The sequence below is a fragment of the Pygocentrus nattereri genome, chromosome 8, assembly GCF_015220715.1.
Source record: "Pygocentrus nattereri isolate fPygNat1 chromosome 8, fPygNat1.pri, whole genome shotgun sequence".
In the NCBI taxonomy this organism is placed as follows: Eukaryota; Metazoa; Chordata; class Actinopteri; order Characiformes; family Serrasalmidae; genus Pygocentrus; species Pygocentrus nattereri.
This window is the reverse complement of record NC_051218.1, coordinates 43,059,341-43,083,026: the sequence shown is the minus strand read 5'-3', so window position 1 is coordinate 43,083,026 and position 23,686 is coordinate 43,059,341. Positions and strand designations below refer to the sequence as shown.

The window sequence follows — 23,686 nt, the reverse complement described above, 5'->3', positions numbered from 1 at the left end:
TGAGTTATTTTAGTAAAATGTGTGATGGCGCTCAGATTGCCCTGAATTTAATTTGAGGAAGAAAGATGAAGTCAAACCTCATGATCTTCTGAGAAGGGGTGACAACATCTCTTAAAAACTGCTGACAAGTCAGATTGGGCCTCTAGTTTGGCCACTAGTGACCCTTGATTGAAAGTATAGAACATATTGCTTTATGTTGACTCTATGATCATGTGGATTCTTAAAGGGGAATTCTAGTGATTCACATTTCAGCATAATTCAGTCATTGAGATGTAAATAAAACAAGTGGTTTGATGTGAAGTGGCTCATTCACTGACGTAGATTTCTTTACAGTGGTGGTGATAGGAACCAGGCATTGCAATGCCTACAGCACAAATATAGCCATTTTATTCATTATCCAAAATGACCAGTGAGCCTGCACACATTTTCTATACATGTTCTATGCATATGTAATGTTGGTGAGGGTAAAAGAGTAGTAAACCTGGAAAAAGTAGGTTCCTTTGGGGCACCATGTTTCCTCAGAACACCCCGGATATACCTCACTGCAATGCATGTGCCCTAAGATGTATGTTTTAGACCAAAACCTTCTTTTAAAACTCAAAGAAACACCATCTCAGGCCTCAATCAGTGTATTCATAACTTATTATATGTTGTCACTGTATGTGAGGGAGCTTTTAAGCATTAAACTCTTAAGACGTCTGGTTCCTATCACCAGCACTGTGAACAATTCTGAATGGAGCTCTTTGCATTGAACCACTCTGAATGACTTTTTTAAAAATAGAAAATAAATCTAAACATAAGTTAAAGTACAAGAGAAATAAAATGAAGAATAAAAGTATTTCTATTTACATATTTACATGGCGTATGGGAGATTCGCTGTATTTACAGACAGCAGGCACTGAGTGGTTTGAGGCCTAACAGCACATATAGACATGACTAACTCTGAGTTGCATCAATATTGTAGTGTACAGTAAAGTGGACAGTGAAAAGTGTCATTACAGTAATAGGTGTGATATATTGCGGTGTGTATTAATCAGAGAGGAGATACAGTGAGGTGGTTCAGCACAGTTCAGACAGCAGGAGATCAGTACCGTCTCTGCAGTAAGGAGAACTGTTGTAGAGCCGTATTGCAGTAGGTAAGAAAGATCTCACACGGCCTTAACACAGCGCGGCTGTAACAGACGGCCACTGAGTAAGCTTCTCTGGTCATCCAGTGTAGCATGCAGAGGGTGTGTGTGTGTGTGTGTGTGTGGTGCCAGTATTTGACGCAGTTGGTCACATTTAAAGGGAAATCTCTCAGTAGTCTTGTGATGAGCAGTGTGAAAGTACGATTAGGTCCGATTATTCTGAGCACGGTTGCATCAGCCTGAAAACCCGTGGATTAGTGAGTAACTTTGTCTTGTGCTACCCGTGAACTAAAACCTGCCCTGAGGAAGGAAGTAATGTGGAAGCATCTTGCAGCACTGGCAGAAGAAATTTTAGACGCGCGCGTGTGTGTGTGTGTGTGTGTGTGTGTGTGTGTGTGTGTGTGAGAGAGAGAGCGAGTATGTGTTTATTTTTCTCCCAAAGAGGAACTGGGGAAGCCTACCAAAGTAACATGTAAGTTCACGTGTTCAGATCACTTAAAGCAGTCAAACGCTCCAAAGTCCTGTTGCATATTTCTAATTAAAGCAAAATCATATCTAATGGTTTTGAGATGGACGATAGGGACATGAAGTGTACGTGCATTAGCGCTCTATGAAAGTGCAAAAAAATTTAGGTTTATAAGCCGTTCCCAATATCAGAAACACATATTTAGTTGTACCTCATAACTCTGAAATATTCCAGAACATCTTTGTTGTTGTAAAGAACCTTTTCATTGTTTTGATTTAGTTATTTAATTATTATTATTGTTGTTTCTAACAGATTTTTTGGCCAGCAACTTAAAAAAACTATTGTTAACAAAAGTTTTATACATTTATTTATATAAAATGTACACAGAATATTATCCATCCATCCACCTTTTAAGCTGCTTATCCTTCTGGGTTACTTTTGTTAATTTTAAACATTTTTGTTGAAGTTCTAAATGATATTTATGCATTTTCATATAGGAGCGACATTTGTATTGTATTGACATTTTAACATGTCCGGTTTCAGCCAATGAAAGTGAACCACTTGGACCAAAACACAGGTTCCTGACCCCCCACTCCCCAGTACTGAACTCTGACATTCTCATTCTATAGTTACACACCCATCACTTTAACTGCTCCATAAGCTCAGTCTAACTGCACTATTGTTTATATCTGCACTATTTATACCCACAGACCTTAATTTATATGTGGCTTATGTCACTTTAGCGTTCATTTCAGGACCTCTTATTTATTTATATATAAGTGTGTTTTTATGTATATAACATCAAGAATAAATACAAACTAGCATTAATACAGTAAATAATAATATTATTATAAGCTACATTAGTCATGGGTTTTACACTGACTGTTTGTCGTGTAGTTTAAAAAAAGGTCAACATTTCAAATACACCTTTTTTTCCCTATTTTGTCTCAGTCTTCATTCCCTGGCATATCTCTGCATGCTGGTGAATTATGGTGCCTGGCTCAGAATGGGCTGAAGAGAAAGTGGATCCTGGTACTCATTAACACAGCGAGCTTGTTTTTATCTGCCTTTATTGTTTGAAGGTCAGCCTGGTCGTGACCTCGTAACGGTTAAGCCCAGTCAAGCAGGGAAAAGGATGGTCTTTCTATTCTCAACTGTTGTCTCATGTTTTTCTTCCTTTATTACATTTGCATAACCCATGCTAGTGGATTTTGTTGGGAGATTTATGGAGCTGGGAAGGAGCTAAAAGGAAATTCATTTGCAATTTGCTTAACTGTCTTCAGTACCAGGATGTGAAGGCTCATGTGGAATTTTACATTGGCAAGTGTCATGAAATTAATGAGGGTAAACTCTGGCTCTGACGTTCATTACCCACAATACATAGCAATGCATGCATCATTGGCCAATGTAGGCCACTGAAAGAGATGACGGAGTGAGCAGATTCATTACTGAGCGATATTAAGGCCTCCATTGCTCCCTCATTTCAGAATGTCCAAGCATAAACACAGTCACCATGTGAGGCTGTAACAGGACAATAGGCAATATGACAATGTTTATCATTATTATCATAAGTGATGTCACAATACATCACAATACGCTATTGTGAGCACTGTCAATGCTTTCTAACTGCATGACTGATTACAAAGAGTAATTATTAGTCATTTATAATATATAATATTATAAATGACTAATAATATTTATATATAGTCAATTATAAGAGTCATACTTAGTCCTGTTTAATTGAATATAGTGCAGCCCACTATGTGAAATGTTGAATTAAATTCATTGTATTCAGGATTTTTGATAGTTTTTTGATATATAGCTCTACTTTGTCTGTTCCAATTTACCAGATGTCAGAAAAAACATAGCATAGCAAATCATCTATTGTGAAAACTTCCTAAAGTATTATGATATTTCAGTTTTTGCCATATCGCCCCCACACTGCAAAAAGTGTCTTGTCAGATCTACTTTAAAAAATGACGTCATGTAGTAAGAACTAGTTTTATTCATCTTTGATTGAAAGAATCATTGTTTCTAAGTATTCATTTGTATTGAATAAAACTAGTTAATTTACTTGTCACCACAAAAATAGTTTTTTTTTAAGTAGATCTGACAAGCCACTTTTTACAGTGCATTTCTAGGCTGAAACGTGTGGCCAAAATTCCTGGAGCTGTCCAGTGACACTGTCCAGTGACTATTCCGGTACATCAATTTTTAGTTTTAGCACTTTTGATAAGTAACAAGACCGGGGTCCTCTCTGTGTGGAGTTCTCCCCGTGTCTGCGTGGGTTTCCTCTGGGCTCTCTGGTTTCCTCCCACAGTCCAAAGACATGAAGTCAGGCTGATTGGACATGTTACATTGCTCCCCCGCAGCCCTGAGGCTTAGAAAATATGTGTGTGTGTGTGTGTGTGTGTGTGTGTGTGTGTGTGTGTGTGTGTGTGTGTGTGTGTGTGTGTGTGATATGTAACAAGAACTTTGTTGAGGAGTCTGGTTTGAAAGAACAGGTTATAATATGTAAAAACAAAATACAATCATATGCCAAGGGGCGGGACCACTAGTTTCCTGTAGGACACCTCAAGATCCTATTAGGAGACCACCCAATGCATCTGAAATCGGTACCAGAATGCTTGTTACACTGTTAGAATCTATTACATCTATAATATCAACCTATCCAGAAACTCAAAATACTAAAATAATTAGTGATTATTGGAAATGATTTGATGTTATTTGATGACCAGATGTTATTTAGAAATGTTGCCTTGATGAAGGCCATGTAGGGTGAAAAATTGACATTGTGGCTTTTTTATTAACATGGCTTAATAAGTTCAAGTGCATTTAGAGTTACTTGTACTGATATGAGTGCTCTGCTTCAGCTACTGTGGTGTTTTTCATGAGTTGATGAGGTTTTGGTTTGAGCACCGAAGTCATGATTGCGTAACTCTGTTGTCATGTTTCTGCTCTAGTTCTGCTCTTCTAACATCTAAGTTAGCCACAGTAGAATTAAATTGCTGTTCTTTAAGGAAGCAAAGTTTCCTTTGATGTTTTATTAGCGAGTGAAACCAGCATGAGCGCCCCCTTCTGGATGATTGCAGACGGAAGCAACTTCCTATTGCAGGTGTGTCCAGTCTTACCCACAAAAGGTGGAGTGACTACACAAGGTGACCCTTTGCTGGAAAGATTGGACACGCCTGTCCAATGGTATACTTTAAGCCCTAATAGTCAAAAACAGACCTACACAGTCAAACAGTGTTAATCAACCTTCAAATTGTAGTGTATATTTTTGATGAAGTTTTTTTTTTACATTTGTTTTACATTATTACTGTGGAATAACTGTGCTGTAACAAGGTATTCTAATCACATCACATTAATTGCCATTCTATAATTAACACTGTAATTGCACTGTACCTATATATCAACTGTGTAATTACATAAGGTGTACTTCTGTGACGGTGACTAAATCATTAGTAGTTACATTGTTGTGGCCTATGTTGTTCACATGTAACTACACAGTTATTAGAGACACTTAATATAACGTGGGACCGATGTTTCCTAACTAAAGTTGCTGACGATGTACCTTTGGGGGTACCAGTCTAGTAATGAGAGGGGCATCACTCCAGCAACATTTTAGGACCTTTATTTCTGAGAGTGTATTTCGCTTTTCTTATGTACTTGACGGTCCAAACTGGGGTTCCACAGCTCTGGTCCTGGATGGCCGGTGTCCAGGCCAGTTTGATACTTTCCCATACTCAAACATACCCACTAAATCTGTCAATGATCAGATGAGTTGACTCTGGAGTGTTAAATCACCAAACTGTGCTGGACACTGGCCCTCCAGGACTGGAGTGCACTCGTAGTCTAAACCAAGGATCACCAATCTTATCCAAAATGGGCCACTGTGGCTTCAGGTTTCTTTCCAGCCACCTCATATAACTAGGCAACTATTTGAAGACTGAGAACAACTGATCGAAGAAGTGCCGCTGCTTGATTGGAATGAAAACCTGCAGCACCACTGGACCTTTAAAGATAAGATGACTTGTAGTCTAAACGAATATTAGTGTTGCTTTAAAGGCCTGTAACACTTTTATACAGAAATATATAGAAATTATTCTTTAGCCCAATATAAGCTGTGACACATTCAACCTCAAGTACATTTTCTTTCTTTCATAAACGGCTTTAAAAGACTATAAATACAAAACCTCCCAATCAACCAAATATTGTGCCAATTTCAGAAACATCTTGGCTATTTGGCTATATTTGGGACACGGGAAACATTGTGTAAACATGATTTTTCACCATTACGTACCATCTGCTTTCCTGATACTGTGGTTTGTTTAGAAAGTGTGGTGATATAATCAGAACGACCCAGCTCTTACTGAAGGCGAGTAGACCACTGTAAGACCTCTGGTGTTTGTGGCTGCGTGGCTTCAGCGGGCCTGACTAGACTTGACCCATATTTGGCTAAGTTACCTCTGGCTAACATCATTTCTCTAGACAGCTGGAGGGCATGCAAAACAGAGACACTGAGCTGGCACCGAGTAGTGCTGTGTGTTTATGAACAGGCTCTCTGTTTTTAGGTCAGGCTTACTGAAATCGTTTACTTTAAAAACTCAATTCCATTCTGTGCTTGACAAGATAAGGTTCCCCTTTAAACCTCATCTGCTTCTTCATTCAGAGACAGAGTGAAAGCTGTGAGATAAGGAGCAGAGGGATGTCCTTAGAGAGAGAGGGAGAGGGGGGAGGAACGAGGGAGTGGGAGAGCTCCATATAAAGATAGAGGAGGGAAGCTGAGGACACCGCAGAGGTTCTTCATGAAAGGGGCTGGATAGAGAAACTCAGGAGTGAGGAACATCACCAGAATACTCGGTTATTTCCACTGATCACAAAATCCAGGTGTAATTTATATTAATTAGCCTGTTTACCACTTGTAGCTCATTAAAACAAGGGGAGAAATTTCATCAAGGGAGATTTAAACTATTAATCAACACATTTGTGCTCGTAAGTAGACCAAATTTATCATCGTTAGAACTTAATCAAAGGTCATTGTTGTATGTTTTTGTCAGTTTTTGATGCCAAAGCAAGTGGAAAAAAAGTGCAGATTTGAATCTGATATATCAATATAAGCTGAAAGTAAATGCTACTTATACAACTGACTATAAAGTTATTATGCAGTTACATAATTTAAATAATGTAGCAAAACCACAGCAACTCAGTCTGTTGTTTAATGTGCGTACGATTTGTTTTTCTTCTTTTGACAGGAGCTCTCAGTAAGACAGTCTGAGCGTGCAGAGTGTTGGAGAGCAGAGCAGGATGCTGGGGCGTGAGGGTGGTGGGATGAGGGTCTGCTACTGGCTAACACTGGTCACAGGCTTGGTGGAGTGTTTATGCTTCGCTGGGGTCGTGTTCGGATGGGCCTCGCTGGTCTTCGTGCTCAAGAGCGACGGCTACTTCAGCTACCTGTGTGTGAACAAGACGGTCAATGGGACCATCACAGAAGGTAAGCTGTGTACACACACATACACACACTCTTTACATGCAATGTAAAACAGAGCTGCACCGAATGGAACACATGTTTATGCAAAAGACAGAGACCACCATTTATAATCAAAGCAGCCAGTAAATAAATTTCAGATTTTTCTGTGTCAGGAAAAAAAAGAGGAAGTGCAGAAATATGAAATTCTTCAGAATTCAGCTTGTCCCTATTTTGCCTTTATTACAGCTTCCATCCTATTTTTGTAGACTTACTTTCAGTTTTTTTAAGAGATCTTTTTCCACATCTCCAAAGTTCAGTCTTAGAAGTTGGTTGTATTTCCTGCTTTTAACAATCCAAGTAATCCAGACACATTCAGTGACATTGAGATCTGGGATGATCCACTGTTTCGAGAATCTCAGCAACGTCTTTGCAAATTTTCTTATTGTCCATTTTCTTTTCTCAGTGAAGGCTTCTTGATAGCTGCACATCCTTTCAGACATAGCACTGCATTGTCCTCTCACAGTGGAAGGATGCACAGAAACATCTGTGGATGTTTTCAGATCTGAAGCAAGAATGGAGCTCCTTCTCATGTCTCTCTTAGATAAAAGCTTTTAGTACTGTTTATATGGTGATGACAGTTTCTGTGGTCTACCTGGTCTTGCATGGTTGTTATGAGTCCCAATTTCTCTGCATCTTTTAATATTTCAAGCTCCAGTTTTGGAAAAAAAAATCTTTTTTCCCCACTTATTTTCTTTAAACTTTCCCCTTTTCTATGCAAATTGATCTTATTTCTAATCTCCTCATATTAACGTCCTGAAAAATGAATAGATTGTGCTGATTAGCCTTGTGGACTGGAAGTTTAATGAAGGGAAGGAGGTTTCTGGCTTTTGCACAGATTGACAGACAGCATGATACAACTTTTTCTTTCCTGATATTGATATTGATATTGAAGCTTTCTAATATGAGTTTTTTAAACTAATAAAATTTAAAATTAGTTTATAGGAAGATCTTCACTGAAGATGAGCATCTTAAATACCACATAGATAGATAGATAGATAGATAGATAGATAGATAGATAGATAGATAGATAGATAGATAGATAGATAGATAGATAGCACTTTTACACTAGCAAGTCAGAACATGGGACAAACTTAGTATATATTAGGCAGAAATAAAAATAAGAATAAAAACAGATATAAATTAGTCAGAAATAGAAAAATAGACATAAATTAAAGTAATCTATAAGAGAGTAGGAATAAGTTTATAGCATATTTAAATAGCATATAAAACAGATTAGTTGAATTTACAACAAATCTCAAACACTACTACACCAGATAAAAAAATCACAGCTAACACAGCACGACACAATGTGAGCGTGTGCTGTTTCAGGTGAAATTTGTTGGACTGGATTGGATTTATTGTTTTTTTTCTTTCCAATAATCAATCCAGAATTTCCCTCCAGCATTTTGGTACCTATCAGTATGGTATGCCATCACTAGTTACATTGCTAAATATTGTGATTCCATTATGCCTTGCAGCATATTACTAACACTATTACAAACGCCAAAAATTGGTGTAATATTGCTAAAGATTGGCAAATTTATTTGTTTTTTGGAAGTGAGTGCCCAAATATGAGTATTACAAAGACCAATACTGGGACAAGTAACAAACGACATATTGTGCAGCTGCATTATAAAACGTAGTGTTTGTGTCTTAGATTGCGGTGCACAAGATGAGCAGCTCTCCATCATCTTCACCATCGCCTCCTTCATGAACAACTTCTTCACGCTACCAAATGGCTTCCTGTTTGACCACTGTGGTACCAGGGTAACCAGACTTGTGGGAATGTGAGTCCTAGATTATTTTTTTCCTGCCTTCTCAGATTTAGATGTTTGTCTGAATTTCAAATATATCTGTCAAAAAAAAGCGACTGATTATTCTGTAAATTGACATACGACCACGTTAGCCCTTTATACACGTGCACACATTTGGAAACCCTCTTAAAGAATGACTTAACCACAGATAAAATGGGAAATACAACACAAAACAAAGGCACAACTGTGGGCAGTAGGATAATCTGACATTCATTAGCTGTTTACAGCTCTGTATCTGAGCTGAGGTGGGGAAATGGCGATTGCCCTCCTGGGGATACAGCTGAGGAGACAATGAGTAGCTGCGACTTAAAAGAATTCTACGTTTTTGTTCAGCTTCCACACAAAATCAAACATTGTGTTGCAAAATCAGAATGGCCATGTAAAGCAGACATGTGAAAAGGCTCTTGGGAAGGGCTTGCTTGCTTTAGGAGAGACGTTTATTGTAGATAAGTTGTTGTTATTAGCTTATCACATGCTGCAGTGTTATTTATGCCTTTCTGTGCTGAGCTGTGTGGAAACACAGTGCCACTATTAGTGTCTACAATGAGAAAGTGCGTGGCTAGAAGTGACCTGCATCCTTGCTGGCCATGTTAGCTATTGCTGAGCAGTGGCTCTCCTTTGCGCCCTGTTCAATAACAGAGTACTCGCCCTTAAATCACAGTTTGTGTTCTTCTTCATGAATGCTTCACTGGTGTCAGAAGTGGGATTGCGCCTCAGCCCAACTCCCACCCAATGCAACAAACTCAAAGGCGGACAGAAATGCACATATTGACTTAAATTGTGTATAAATTGTGTATGCACCCACTGAGCATTCCTTTTTTGCAGTGCATCTGTTGGAGGCGGTCTTTTGACTCAGCTGTTTACAAACAATAATAGGAAATGGACAGTTTCATAAGCTAGTGGTTTTGGCATTCGGAGTCTGTCCTATGAATCTGGGGAGAATTCCTTCAGATCATTCAAAACACTGGCCACCAGTTTTTCTTAAACTGTGTGGCTGTGGTTTTAAAACCACTGCAAATGACTGTGGTGTTTTATACCTGAAATCATATTTGCTACTTGCTCAGTCTGTGAGGAAAAGAATGACGAGTATTTCAGAGTTTTTCTGGGCTCAGTACAAGCAAACTTGAACATACCACAATTTACAGACACACCTAGGCCTTGCAAAACACTGCTGTCAAGATTGCAGTTATGGGAGGAGATCTCTGGGAATGGCTCTGTGCCTGAGAGAGCAGAGAGAGGGAGAAAACCTGATAAAGAAAATATCTTGCTGAGATGTGTGAAAGGGAGAATGTATATTTATGGCTCAGTGTATTTGTGTGATCAAGGTTCAGGAGTTTTATTTGCTATGTGAAATCCGTAGACCCTGGAATGTTTATTTATGCTGTGTGAGACAGGTTGGGCTATGTAAGCTCGCTAATGTAGACCAGCTGTGTGTTTAGCGTCGTGTAGCTCGGAGCAAAGAAACTCAAATCTCCAATAGCAGTTTTAACTGGAAGCAGAAAGGAAATGAAAGCAGTGGGATACTAAGGAGCAGAGAGGGGCAAGAGGGGGCAGGAAAGCAGGCACAGTTGCATCTTAATTAAACTGCTAAATGGTAAGGGGGTCCTTTTTCTCAGCAGTTACCTCCCATCCACTTTTCATCATCTCTGTATTAGGCATGTACACAGATAGTCCCCATGGGGCCATGACCCTTAGCCTGTGCAATTGCCCTCATGGTCAGCGTGTGTAGTAACTGCATTTTCTGATATCATGTTATTCAAGCTTCATTACCCTTGGGCACCTGCTCAAGTGCAGTTCTGGGCCTATGGAGGCACCACTCCAGTAACTTCTGTCAATGGATGCATGCATCACAGCATTGAAAATCCTGCTGATAAAGAAGTAATACGTTGTTCTCTCTTAAGAAAGCATCATTTATAAAATGGATAGTTCATGTCCTAAAATCTGATTGACTGAGCCACGTTCAAAGCTGTTTGAACAGCTACGACGCCTCACAGCGACTGATCTCTGCATCACTGTACCACGACTGGAAAAATCCTTCTGCTGTTAATGGATCAATCTTCGACTCTAATACTGATTGCAGCACCGAGTAAACTGATGAAGTAAGAACACGTTTTTTGTTTAAACCGAGGGGCTGAAAACTTTTCTTAACTAGAACTAGACTGGTCATCTAGCTAACAGGCTAAAGGATAGCAAACATGCTAAACATCGCCATCATTAATATCACAGGCTTGAATTAAAGTACTTACGGTTTGATTCACTGAAAAACGGCAGAATAAAAGTCTGAAGAAGTCACCTGAGTGTCTTAAACACTTCAAATGTCCCTGTTTCAATCAGAAGTCGCGTCAAACCCAGACTGAGTCCCAAACGGCTCCGTACTCCTGTGCTAAATCGTGCGCTGTGCAGCATTAAGTTTAGAAATTATGGCTTCTGCTGTGGAATAGTGACTGCCTGTCGAGTATGAATGTGGATGAATCCCAAATTACCATGTTTTACCAATATTTTGTAGTGTTGGTCTGCAGAAGTCAGCATATAAGTCTGAGGGGTGCTATAGCATCGCCGTGCCACAGCTCTGTCACACAGGTGTACATTATAACAGTAACAAAATACACTAACCATACATATAATGCTAATTTAGCTGCACAGCTTCAGTTTATGAGTAAAATTTGATCACTGAGTATGTGATGTACACTATATTGGCAAAAGTATTAATTTACCCATCCAAATAATTGAATTCAGCTGTTCCAATCACTTTCATGGCCATGGGTGTATAAAGCCGAGCCCCTAGGCCTGCAGACTGCTTCTACAGACATTAGTGAAAGAATGGGTCGCTCTCAGGAGCTCAGTGAATTCCAGCATGGTACTGTGATCGGACGCCACCTGTGGAGTTCAGTCGTGAAATTTCCTCACTACTAAATATTCCACAGTCAACTGTCAGTGGGATTATAACAAAGTATAACCAAGTGTAAAGTTTGGTGGAGGGGGGATTATGGTGTGGGTTTGTTTTTCAGGAGTTGGGCTCGGCCCCTTAGTTCCAGCGAAAGGAACTCTTAAAGCTTCAGCACCAAGAGATTTTGGACAATTTCATGCTTCCATCTTTGTGGGAACAGTTTGGGAATGGCCCCTTCCTGTTCCAACATGACTGCGCACCAGTGCACAAAGCAGGTCCATAAAGACATGAATGAGCCAGTTTGGTGTGGACGAACTTGACTGGCCTGCACAGAGTCCTGACCTCAACCCGATAGAACACCTTTGGGAAGAATTAGAGCGGAGACTGTGAGCCAGGCCTTCTCATCCAACATCAGTGTCTGACCTCACAAATATGCTTCTGGAAGAACGGTCAAAAATTCCCATAAACACTCCTAACCCTTGTGGAAAGCCTTCCCAGAACAGTTGAAGCTGTTATAGCTGCAAAGGGTGGGCCGACATCATATTAAACCCTATGGATCAAGAATGGGATGTCACTCAACTTCATATGCGTGTGAAGGCAGACGAGTGAACACTTTTGGCAGTATAGTGTGTATATTCCTCATGTGCAATGCTGTCGCATATTGTTCTAAGCTTAGTTACAGCTGGACAACTGATATTTAGTAAAGGGGCTTTGTTTTTCAAGCTGAACAGAGACAGTACCACCTGCACATGGTCAACTGGTCTGCCCACCAAGATGCTTTATCAAGGAGGGTATGAGGTGGTCTATACCAATACTGAACCTGACCACTGGCAGCATCAAATGTTCTTTGGGAACACTAAACTAGCTATTTGTAGTGGTGAGTAGTAACTCATTATGTCCAGAACTGAGTGGGTGGAAAAACCTTGATAAGAAAGAAATGACCAGCACACCCCACCCCCCCTCCCCTCCCAACATGACCAAGGCCTGTAATTTTAAATTTTTCTGTTTTTTTCTTTCCCCCTCTCAGATCTATCTACACCACTGGGACCTTGCTGATATCCTTCTCAAATGCTGGTGAGGTATTTCTAATGTCACTGGACACATTTGCACATCAGCTTCAAACTTCACAAATCAGTCAGGGTTCTCATGTCCAGTCTGAGTCTGGAGGCCAAATCAATTAGTTTTGGAATGTCTTAAGAATGAAAAATTTCATGAATATGCTTCACATTTACAATTAATATATAAATTAGAAAAAAAGATGTAGAAATGAAGAGCATTTAGAACACCATGTCAAAGTTTTGTCTGCATACAAGACAACTGATGGGAGTGAAAGTTCGGTCTGCCTGATTCCTACACTAATTTTGCCAGTCTCCATAATTATTGGTACCCTTGGTAAAGATGGATGAAAAGGTCAAGGGCAGGTTTATATATATATATATTTAAAAGAGTGCTAAATAAAGATTTTTTCCCCCAATTTCAGAGTGAGATTGAGCTAATTAAGCAGAAATATTTTTTTGTATGATGGTTTTTACCCATCTTTACCAAATGTGCCAGTAATTATGAAGCTGACTATACTGAGGGTTTAAATTGTGTAAAGTTTCTAATCACTACTATATTTTGTTTGTTCAACTTTTTTAAATTTAAGGTCCTTGAAAGGTCTTTTACCATGAATGTTTGCAAAAAAGTGGAATTCTGAGCAAGATTATATCATTATATCATCAGCAATTTTCCTCATATATTTAATTTTGCTTTTTCTTTAATTCAATTGGTTGACTGGTACTGGATTAGTTCTCTCTGTTTCTTCATCTCTCCCACAGCACTCTCAGTCCTCCTCTACCCCGCTCTCTCCTTCATTGCTGTCGGAGGGATACTGTTCTTAGTCACTAACATGCAGGTATGATATGCTTGACCATTTGAGGGATTAACCAGCACAGAACTTTGAAGATCATGACAATGAACCCAGCTTCTCATTGTTGCTAAAAATAAGAGTCATCGGCTTTCACAAGAGACAGTACATTAACAGTGTGAATTTGCCCTGAGGTTCACATACCACATACGTACGTCCCACATATGAGCTTGTGATGTCTGAAACTCAAGAAGTTCAGCTGTTTTCCCTTTTAACCTCTTAACACAAACATATGCATTCACATATATAACACTCCAGGTGGGGAATCTCTTTGGATCCCATCGTTCCACCATCATAACCCTGTACAATGGAGCCTTTGACTCTTCTTCTGCTGTCTTCCTTGTTGTCAAGGTAAGTAGAAACAATTCAGCGATACAAATAGTACAGCTCACAATTACAAAGAGTGAAGTTCAAGGGTTAGACAGTCTTATTTGGTTACGATGATGATGGAGAGAAGGACAAGATGAAGATGGTGATGTCACTGTTTCTTGTTTCTCAGCTTCTGTATCAAGATGGTGTGTCTCTACGTGCTGCCCTCATCTTCCTGTCCAGCTGCAGTGTGGTCCATCTGATCCGCACCTTTCTGTTGATGCCTCGCTCACACATACCCTACCCTCTTCCTGAGAACTACAGCTACGGGTAAACTACAGATCCCATTCCCTCTTCATGTGAACTATGACAGTGAGTGCGTTTGTATCAGTAATCTGATAAAATTTTGCTAGTAATCCAATCAGTGTGTTTATATGCACTAGATCAGATAATGGGGAAAGCTCTGCATGAGTCAGACAGTAATCAGATTTCTGCTTTGCCACCAGCCAATAAACTCACAGAAGAAGACGCGACGTAAACGTAACGTAATCCAAACTTCGGCTTTGTTAAAAAAACATTTCGCCACTTTACCAGAAAATATGAACATACATCATCTAGAAGATGAAGAATATTTCAATTTCATTAAGCATGTATTTGGTTTCAGTGTTGCTCCAAGTGTTTTGCTGAGCGACGCTGCTCGCTTATTTCCAGTCTGTTTTTCCGCCCATGCGCAGACTGAGAAATCAGGGGGCAGTCACGGGCTGGAGGTTAGGGAACCAGCCTCGTGACCGGAAGGTCGCCGGTTCGATTCCCAGAGCCGACGGTCCATGACTGAGGTGTCCTTGAGCAAGACACCTAACTCCCAACTGCTCCCCGGGTGCTGCGGATTGGACTGCCCACCGCTCCAGGCAAGTGTGCTCACTGCCCCCTAGTGAGTGTGAATGGTGTTTCACTTCACGGACGGGATAAATGCGGAGGTGAAATTTCCCCGTTGTGGAACTAATAAGGGTCACTTAAATCGGAAAGAAATCTGAGTTACATGCGCTGACAAATCTGATTATTGAGCTAAAATCCAGCCTCTTTATCTGGATTTCTAGATCAGAATGTGCTGTTTACCATTTGAATAATCAAAACTGCAGACATCCGATTGATTGATGATCGGATCACTAGCCACATTTACATGCAGCCTGATAATCCGTTAATAATCCGACTAATAGCTCAATCGGAACAGAATACATCCATGTAAACACCTCAATCGGAATAGACTAATCCGATTGAGGCCATTCGGAATACAATTTCTATCCGATTGAACGAGGTGGGTAAACCTCTAAATAATCAGTTAAATGGAAGAATAATAATCGTGTAAACGCCTGAATCCAATTACACGACAATCGGAATGTGTAAGTACGTTCTGCGCATGCGCGTCGCGTCATAGACGCTTATAACGTGCTTATAACGTTCAACAGAAGCTGGTCTGCAGAGGAGACGAGGTTTATACTCTGAGCTTTAAAAGACGGCGGTGGGACGGACATCCAGCTTATGTGTCTCAGAGCACGACGTCTTGCTTTATAAGTGCATGTGAAGGACGTTTTTCTGAGTCTGATGTCAGTTTAAAGCACAAGCACTGCTCACTGCTGCTCATCTCACTCTGACTGGACCTCACGTGATGTTCGCTGTCATGGTAACGTTCACTCTAAGCGCTGCTCCACGCATGCACGTCATTTTGCATCGGATTACTCGTAGCGAGCATGTAAACAAAGATTTTCATTAGACAGTTGAACAGAGTGAGAATAAACACCTCAGTCTGAGTCTGTAATCCGATTGTATTCAATCAGATTGGCGAAAATCCTTGCATGTAAACACAGACACTAATGTATAAACACACTCAATGTGTAAATGACAAACCTCAAATCTTGTTCCTCAGTACTGCACTTGGGCTTTCTACACTGGACTCTCTAAACGCATTGATTTGCATATTGCAAGCTTAGGAACCATTTACCACTCAATCAGTATTCGCAGCACCTCTCTCCAAAAACCCGTTTGAGCACAGCACACAATGTGGTGACGCCATGGAGAAAAGAGATGCTTTTATTTCTGGTCAGAAACTTGTAAGCTTGTAAGCAGTTTCCTAATTCCCACATTAAAAGTCTATAAATAAACGAGCACATGAACTTAGCCTATAGTTTAGTGGTATTGTAGCATGTTAGTGTCATAAGGTTTGGATACTAAGTGGTTTACTTTTTCAAAATCATTTAAAGGAATAGTTCAGCAAAAATATAGTTAACTGGACTTTCCACTTATCCCAAATGCAGTTAATCAGCCACGACATGTTTGGTATCAAAATGTTGCACCTTTAGTTTAGAACTTGATCTGCTAGGCTAACATTGCTAACAAATACTGGAACTCAATAGTCACCCAAACTGTTTCTGTAAATACATGCCCAAAACCTCTGTTAACCCACTCAAACCACATCCAGGTCTTAATTCAGGCAGGTTGGTGTGGTTCTGAACAGTATGGTTCACAAACAACTGTACAAATTAAAAAAAGCATTTCAATATTATTTTTTTATATATTAATTTTATCTTTAATGTGTAAGTAAGGCTTGTTCATGCCATTTTACTAAATCTTTTTTTTAGCAAGTAGCTTATTGACCTCATTTCAAGCAAGCATATGAAAACATTGGCATGTATTTGTGAAAGATGCCACTAACTGTTAGGACTGCAGTTAAAACCTTTACTGGACAAGGTTTTTAGGTAAAAACCTTAGGTTTGCATTGTGCTGAAGTATTTTTTGCCATGTAAATGAATTATTTAGATTGTGATTACTAAATAATTGTTGGTAGCTGCCTTAAACTACGCCTACAGATGAGCGACAAATCTTATGTGTACAGAAACAGGCACTAAAAGGCACTTAAGCATTCTCTTCTATTAGTTATCTACAGTTATTCTCTTCCCTTCCTCCAGAACAACATACATGGGATAGTATGCAAATGCCATACAATATTAATTATTATTATTATGCGTTTTCTGGAGCAAAAGCAGCCTGACTTCATCTGAAAAACACATGAAATGTAAAACAACTCCAATCCAAATGAGTCCTGCTGTCTGCTGTAGATGTGCCTTTTGTACCAAGACGGAAATCTTTGCTATTTTAACATGGTAACTTGAAATTGAGATCACTTATTAATAAAAAAATGCTCTGTGTGTCACAACTTTTCCTTGGAATCGAACCATGGAAAAAATAGATGAACTGTCCTTGAAAAGTATAGAGGCAGCCTGTCCTGTTCGGTGTTCACTGTTACTTTTTAACTAAATGAGAAAATAAGGCCAGGGGAACTCCACCAACTTTTTCAAATTATGACATAATTCAGTGGTGGAGATGTAAACAGTGTCAGAGTGGTTTGATGTGAAATGGAGCATTGTAGAGAACAGTGGCGCTGACAGGAACCAAAGGTCAAAATGTCTACAATGCCATTTTATTTACTAACCACAACCACCAATGAACCTTCACATGACTTCTGAGTTTTACATGTAACACTGATGATTATGAAATAGTGGTCAATCTGAAAAGAAAAAGTTTTCTTTGGGAACTATTTACCTTAAATCACCCTGCAAGTACTCCTCCACCATGAATTGACTCTAAAAGCTCAAATCTATCATAGGATCTCACGAATGTCTCAGGCTGCAAACTTATAGCTATTTTCTGTAATACCACTCCATGAGAGAGCATTTAGAGGCATTAAACTCCTCAGATATCTGGTTCCTATCACCACCACTGTGAACAATTCTGGCTCGGCAGGCTAGAATGGAGCATTTCACATCAAACTAGTCTGAATGGCTTTCTCGGCCCTTTTATTGAGCACACATTGTTACTAGATTTAAAGTTTACTCTGCAAAGCTTAGCTTCTTGTTGATCAAAGTGTTCTCTTTGGTATGAAGACAACATCTCACCTATAAGATTTGCCTTTTTTTCCAAACTTGTTAAAAGCAAACTCACTTGGCCCAAAAGTGGTTTAAACACCTGAAAGGGAAACAAAGGGATAAAATGCGTGGACTGTATCAATATTCCCAGGGTAGTAGTTTTGCAGCCTTTGCAATGAAAAATGGTAAAAATGGCTCTAAACAGTTTTCTACTTGATAAGCTGAAGAAAACATGCAGTGTATGTAAAAACCCATTACATTCCCATCATGGACTGTGTCTCAATGTCTCATTTCCTGTGGTAGGCTGAAATGTGGAAATGCACGGAAGTCTCGCTCTCAAGAAAATGGAGCTGGAAGCAGCAACATTCAGACTTCCCAGGTTACTGAGACAACGCCATTTCACACAGAGAATTCCAGCCAAGCCCCCAAGACTGAGACAGCAGGTGAGAGGAGACTGCATTACGGTCCTTGTGCTGGTCTGCCAGCTGCCTTTGATTCACTTTCAGTGTCGTAATCCAGTCTAAATGAAATACGGAGAATGCTATGCACATGTTTTGTGGTTCCTGCACATAATTTTAGTAACATTTAATGTAGTTAATGCTTTATAGCAGAGCAGCACCAAACTGTGACGTCTGCTGTTTACATTGCTTCACTGTGTTCAGCGTCAGTGTGGAAAATCGTCGTGTTTTATCATTACTCTGATTAAACAATACAGTAAGGGCTTATCAGTTTGAACATCACTCTGATTGCCCTTACAAAAAATACATTTAGTTAAATGTGTTATTAGTTAAAAGTTAGTATACTTCTTTTAAACTAAAAAATAAGTGCGTATGCCTTTAGTATACTTTTATGTACTTATCAGTGATATACTAAATAAAATTATACTAAGTATACTTGGCTTATATGTACAAGTATACAGAAAAGTTTAAGTATATTCAGCCTATACTTGTACTTAAACTTTTGATTAAGATGTACTAAGTATAAGTAACTATAGTACTAAAGTACTAAGTATTAGTAAGTATAAAGAAACAGTGTATGAAGTAACAGAGTGGCACAGTGGGTAGCACTGTCGCCTCACAGCAAGAAGGGCTTGGGTTTGATTTCTCCGGTCGCGTGACCGGGGTCCTTTCTGTGTGGAGTCTGCATGTTCTGTGTGGGTTTTCTCCCACAATCCAAAGGAGATATATCATTTTACTTGTGGTATACTTTAAAATATACTTTTATAAAGTAAAAAGTGTGTCAGTTTAGTCCAAAATACTTCTAATACTTCTTGAAACCATACCACTAGTACACTGATATTAGTATACCTACTACATAATGTATACTCGGGAATTAAACTTGAACTTTATGTAAGTTTATTTTATCAGATGAACTGTAAGTATACCTTTTTGTTAAAGGTGAGCTTGTGCTTGTGCACTTGGAAAAATCACGATAGATCCAACAATAAAGGAAGCCTCATGCACTTTTTACTCAGGCCAGTGTGGATATCAGCAGTCATTTTTGTGAAGAGATAAGAATTGTTTTTTACAGCAAGGCATTCTTGCCCCTCCCAACACCCATCATTGCTCACTAGCAGCTCAACAAAGAGTCACTATATTTCACATACATAAAGCCAACAATGTCTCAGATAGTCTGATAATGTAGTTGCATGGGAAAATATTTTATTTGATGATGTTTGTTCAAAATAATCGCATTATGGAACATGATGTTTTCTTACAACGATTATTATATATTTTTTATTATCATTATATTTTATTGGTGGGATTTCCAGAAGTACTGCACCATATGGGGCGCCCAAGAGTGATGAATCTTGCAGAACCAAAACCCACTGACAAGCTCTGTTCCCTAACAAGCCTGAGCCTTAAATCTCTGAAATGAATTGTGAAGAGTGGAGCAGGAATTTTTAAAATCCAGTTATTATACACACCACCCAACAGGGCACTTCTGCAGTCAGAGGGAGAAGGGGCAGGGGTTTAAGGCCTTCCTAAAGTCTACCTGTGCATGTTCCTGTACACCTATACTTATCACCTATGATCATGTCACCCAGGATGCATATTAATGCCAGGTGTGAACTGGGTTATAGTTTCTGATCAACATGCATGTTTTCATGTGTGCAGAATTGTCTGTTGTACACTGTGTTGTTTCCATGTTTCAGAGCGAAGCTTCAAGAGCTGTATCCTCTCCTGGTTCTTCTTCTTGCACCTGTTGTGGTTGTCAGTCATGCAGCTGAGGCATTACCTGTTCATCGGGACTCTCAACCCTATGCTCAGTCGCCTCACAGCTGGAGACCCTGGCCTTGGTACAGAAAGACACACGGATAGAGAGGCCAACATGTGTACACACACATACCACCGCAGGCTCTGATCATGTCTGTATCTCTGTCACGGCTCTTTTCCAGTGAGCACTTACACAAACGCATTCGCCATCACCCAGCTGTGTGGGATACTGTGTGCCCCCTGGAATGGACTTATCCTGGACCGCCACAAAGGAAAACCAAGAGAAGCAGGTCAGATCCGAAAACAGAAACACACTGAAAGGATAGTTTGGCATAAAGTTGAATGTCTTTTACCAAAGGTAGTCAATCAGCCAAGACAGGTTTGGCAAAAATATCCAGCAGATCTTTATGATCAAGTGAAGCGTTGAAAAGGTAGAGAAGCTAATACACTCATCCATCCATCCATCCATCCATCCTCAACCGCTTATCCGGGTCCAGGTCGCGGGGGCAGCAGCCTAAACAAAGAGGCCCAGGCCTCCCTCTCCCCTGCCACCTCCTCCAGCTCTTCCGGAGGGATACCGAGGCATTCCCAAGACAGTCGAGAGATATAATCCCTCCAACGTGTCCTGGGTCTTCCCTGGGGTCTCCTCCCTGTCAGAGATGTCTGGAACACCTCCCTAGGGAGGAGTCCAGAGGCCATCCTTGCCAGATGCCCGAACCACCTCAACTGGCTTCTCTCGACTCTACTCCGAGCCTCTCCCGAATCGCCGAGCTTCTCACTCTATCTCTTAGGGAGAGCCCGGCGACCCTGTGGAGAAAGCTCATTTCACTTGTATCCGCGATCTCATTCTTTCGGTTACTACCCAAAGCTCGTGACCAGAGGTGAGAGTCGGAACGTAGATTGACCGGTAAATTGACAGCTTCGCCTTCTGGCTCAGCTCTCTCTTTACCATGATGGATCGGTATAAGTTTCGCATTACTGCAGACGCCGCACCAATCCGCCTGTCAACCTCTCGCTCCATCCTTCCTTCACTCGTGAACAAAATCCCAAGATATTTAAACTCCTTCACTTGGGGCAAGAATTCACTCCCGACCTGGACAGAGCATTCCACCCTTTTCTGCCTGAGAAATAATACCACAAACAATTATTTTAAATTACGTACAGCAAAAACTAAACACGTGTTGAACAGTAATTTGTAGAGCTGTGAAGTGGTAGGAGTAGAATTCCCTACTGGCCTCACTGCCTAAACTTGAGGGCAAAATAATGTTCAAAAAATTGATTAAATTCATTGAACACTGTTTTTTAAAGATCAGTTCTCGACAGAACACTATGATGGAGTTTCATGGTGGGCAGGGATGTAGATGCTTACCAGAATAGAGTCGATTAAGTTCCTTGTGAGAAATGCCAAACAACCTTTTCTTTCACTCTGAATTTTCCACTTTCAATAAAATTTCTATTGTTATTTGTGCTTTAATTTTTTCATGTTTCTTGTGTTTTCTTTCTCTCAGGTTCCTTTTGTTTTTTATTAATTATTTTATTGACTCTATTTTGTAATGTATAGTTCTACTGGATCCTAGAAAGAATACCGGCTATCGTGACAGTAACTAATGCGGATCCTAAAAATAAACAAATAAACAAAAAAATCAAACTTCCTGCACATTTTACCTCCAGTCCAAATCTAATGCATCTCATTATTAACAGTTATCGAAAGGTAAGTGTGTTGTTTTTAGGTAGAATAAACGACAAACTGGCTTGGTTCTTTTAACCGTGCTTTACTGGGTTCTCCATGCTTCCACTACAACTGTTCGTCTCCCCCTCTAGCCCCACCTCATACATGTCTAAATGACTCATGGGTCTTGAAGTTTTACTGATTAACACACATAACAGTAAGCAAAGGTATGTTGACTGTGAGGGTGCCGTTGAACATCTATGTATATCACTGTGATTGTGCTGTAACTCAAACTTGGGGTGGGAGTACAGAAGGAAAACCACTCTCTTGATTTTTCATCATTTTTCTTTGTTCTGCCATGCTGGAGTTGAGGTGACTTCTTTTATTGCTTCACCTCCAGGGTCTCCCCAGTTCACAGCGAACTAATGTTGGCTTGCAAGTAATATGCCGTCTCTTCTCTCACTAAAACACGAGTTATGATATGTTAGAATTACTTAGGAATTATCTGTTTGTGGTCAGGCCCTTTGGGGATCTGGGATCAGATGACTGACTCGGCCGAGGTGTCAAAGTTCCAGAGTTCAGTGGCGCTCCGATGCATCCTGAGGCCTCGTTTATTCATCACATGATATGTGCATTTAAACCACGCATAAAACGTCTGTACTTCTAAAACTCGATGCAGCCTCCATGGCATCGTGTGTCCTCTCCTTAATTACCACACTTTAAATTTACTAAATGTTTTCTTACTTATTACTTTCTTTTGGGCTGGTTGAGTGACTGATCAGGTGGATCAGATGTGCTATGGGCAGGAACAATACACTGAAATGTTCCAGGTAGGGGGTCTCCAGGACCAGGGTTGGGAATACAGCTGCTAACACTCAGGCACACATTAGTGCAGTTCATGGTTTTCCTTTTCATCCCAAAAACCACAGCTTTGCTTTCTGTTTTCTGGTTGTATTCATGCTGCAGGCCAGAGTGAGACTGAGGCAGACCTGAAGGCAGCCGTGCTGTCTCTGTTTGTGACGGTGCTGCAGTGTGTGTTGTTCTCCCTGTGTGCTGCCATTCCTCTCCTTCCCCTGCAGTACCTCACCTTCATCCTGCAAGTCCTCAACAGGTCCTTCCTCTACGGAGGCAATGCAGCCTTCATCAGCATGGCGTAAGTTCACACAAACAAACGAGCCCAAGTTTTAGTCAGTGAAGGTGTGAGCACCGGTCATGTGGTGAACTTCTGTCCATTGTTAGTGATTAGAGCATGGAAGTGGAAAGCAGGAGTGCTGAGGGACCATAGCACCTCCAGACTGTGGGACTGGCACTGCTAAAAATCATTAAAAAACTAAACAAACTGAGTGCAGTAAAGACCTACATGTCTTTGTTTGAAGGTCGAGTTTGTATTTTTGTTTTATTTATACATTTCTAAGTCTGCGGTACTTTGGCTTAACGCGGCATTTTTATTACAGTGAGCCAAGCCACTTACAACATCTGCTGCAATTACAGTTACATTTGTTATAGAACTGCGTTTGATGTAATTATCTAAAAATATTTTACGAATTTGGCCCAGCGTCAATCACATATATTCCGCTGAAAATTTCAGCACCCTTAACTTACAGCACCTTTTATCCCCTGGATAAAAACATAAAAATATGTGTAAATTTGCTTCGTCACCAAACTAACGCTTTAAACGTTTTGTGTGCGCACAGATTCCCTCCGGCACATTTTGGGAAGTTGTATGGAACATTGATGGCTCTCTCAGCTGTGGTGTCACTCCTGCAGTATCCCTGCTTCGCTCTCATCAATGGACCTCTGGGGGGAAACCCCTTTGCTGTGAGTCAGTCACACACACAGCAT

At 40.2% G+C, this 23,686-nt stretch overlaps 1 protein-coding gene across 2 annotated transcripts in view; it reads left to right on the top strand.

Moving 5' to 3' along the window:
- The window catches only part of slc43a3b (solute carrier family 43 member 3b), a 30,608-nt gene that overhangs the window by 3,138 nt on the left and 3,784 nt on the right, over positions 1-23,686 (top strand). The window contains exons 1-12 of one of the 2 annotated variants that reach the window (XM_017716157.1): positions 6,383-6,588; positions 6,849-7,087; positions 8,781-8,910; positions 12,852-12,898; positions 13,642-13,718; positions 13,989-14,081; positions 14,230-14,369; positions 18,263-18,402; positions 20,115-20,258; positions 20,358-20,465; positions 22,811-22,997; positions 23,539-23,662. In XM_017716157.1, coding sequence (XP_017571646.1) covers positions 6,901-7,087; positions 8,781-8,910; positions 12,852-12,898; positions 13,642-13,718; positions 13,989-14,081; positions 14,230-14,369; positions 18,263-18,402; positions 20,115-20,258; positions 20,358-20,465; positions 22,811-22,997; positions 23,539-23,662 — 1,377 coding nt within the window. In that variant the 5' untranslated portion in view covers positions 6,383-6,588; positions 6,849-6,900. Of the gene's footprint in view, positions 1-6,382; positions 6,589-6,848; positions 7,088-8,780; positions 8,911-12,851; positions 12,899-13,641; positions 13,719-13,988; positions 14,082-14,229; positions 14,370-18,262; positions 18,403-20,114; positions 20,259-20,357; positions 20,466-22,810; positions 22,998-23,538; positions 23,663-23,686 lie in introns of those variants that run through there. The other variant, XM_017716156.2, reaches the window with a different exon arrangement.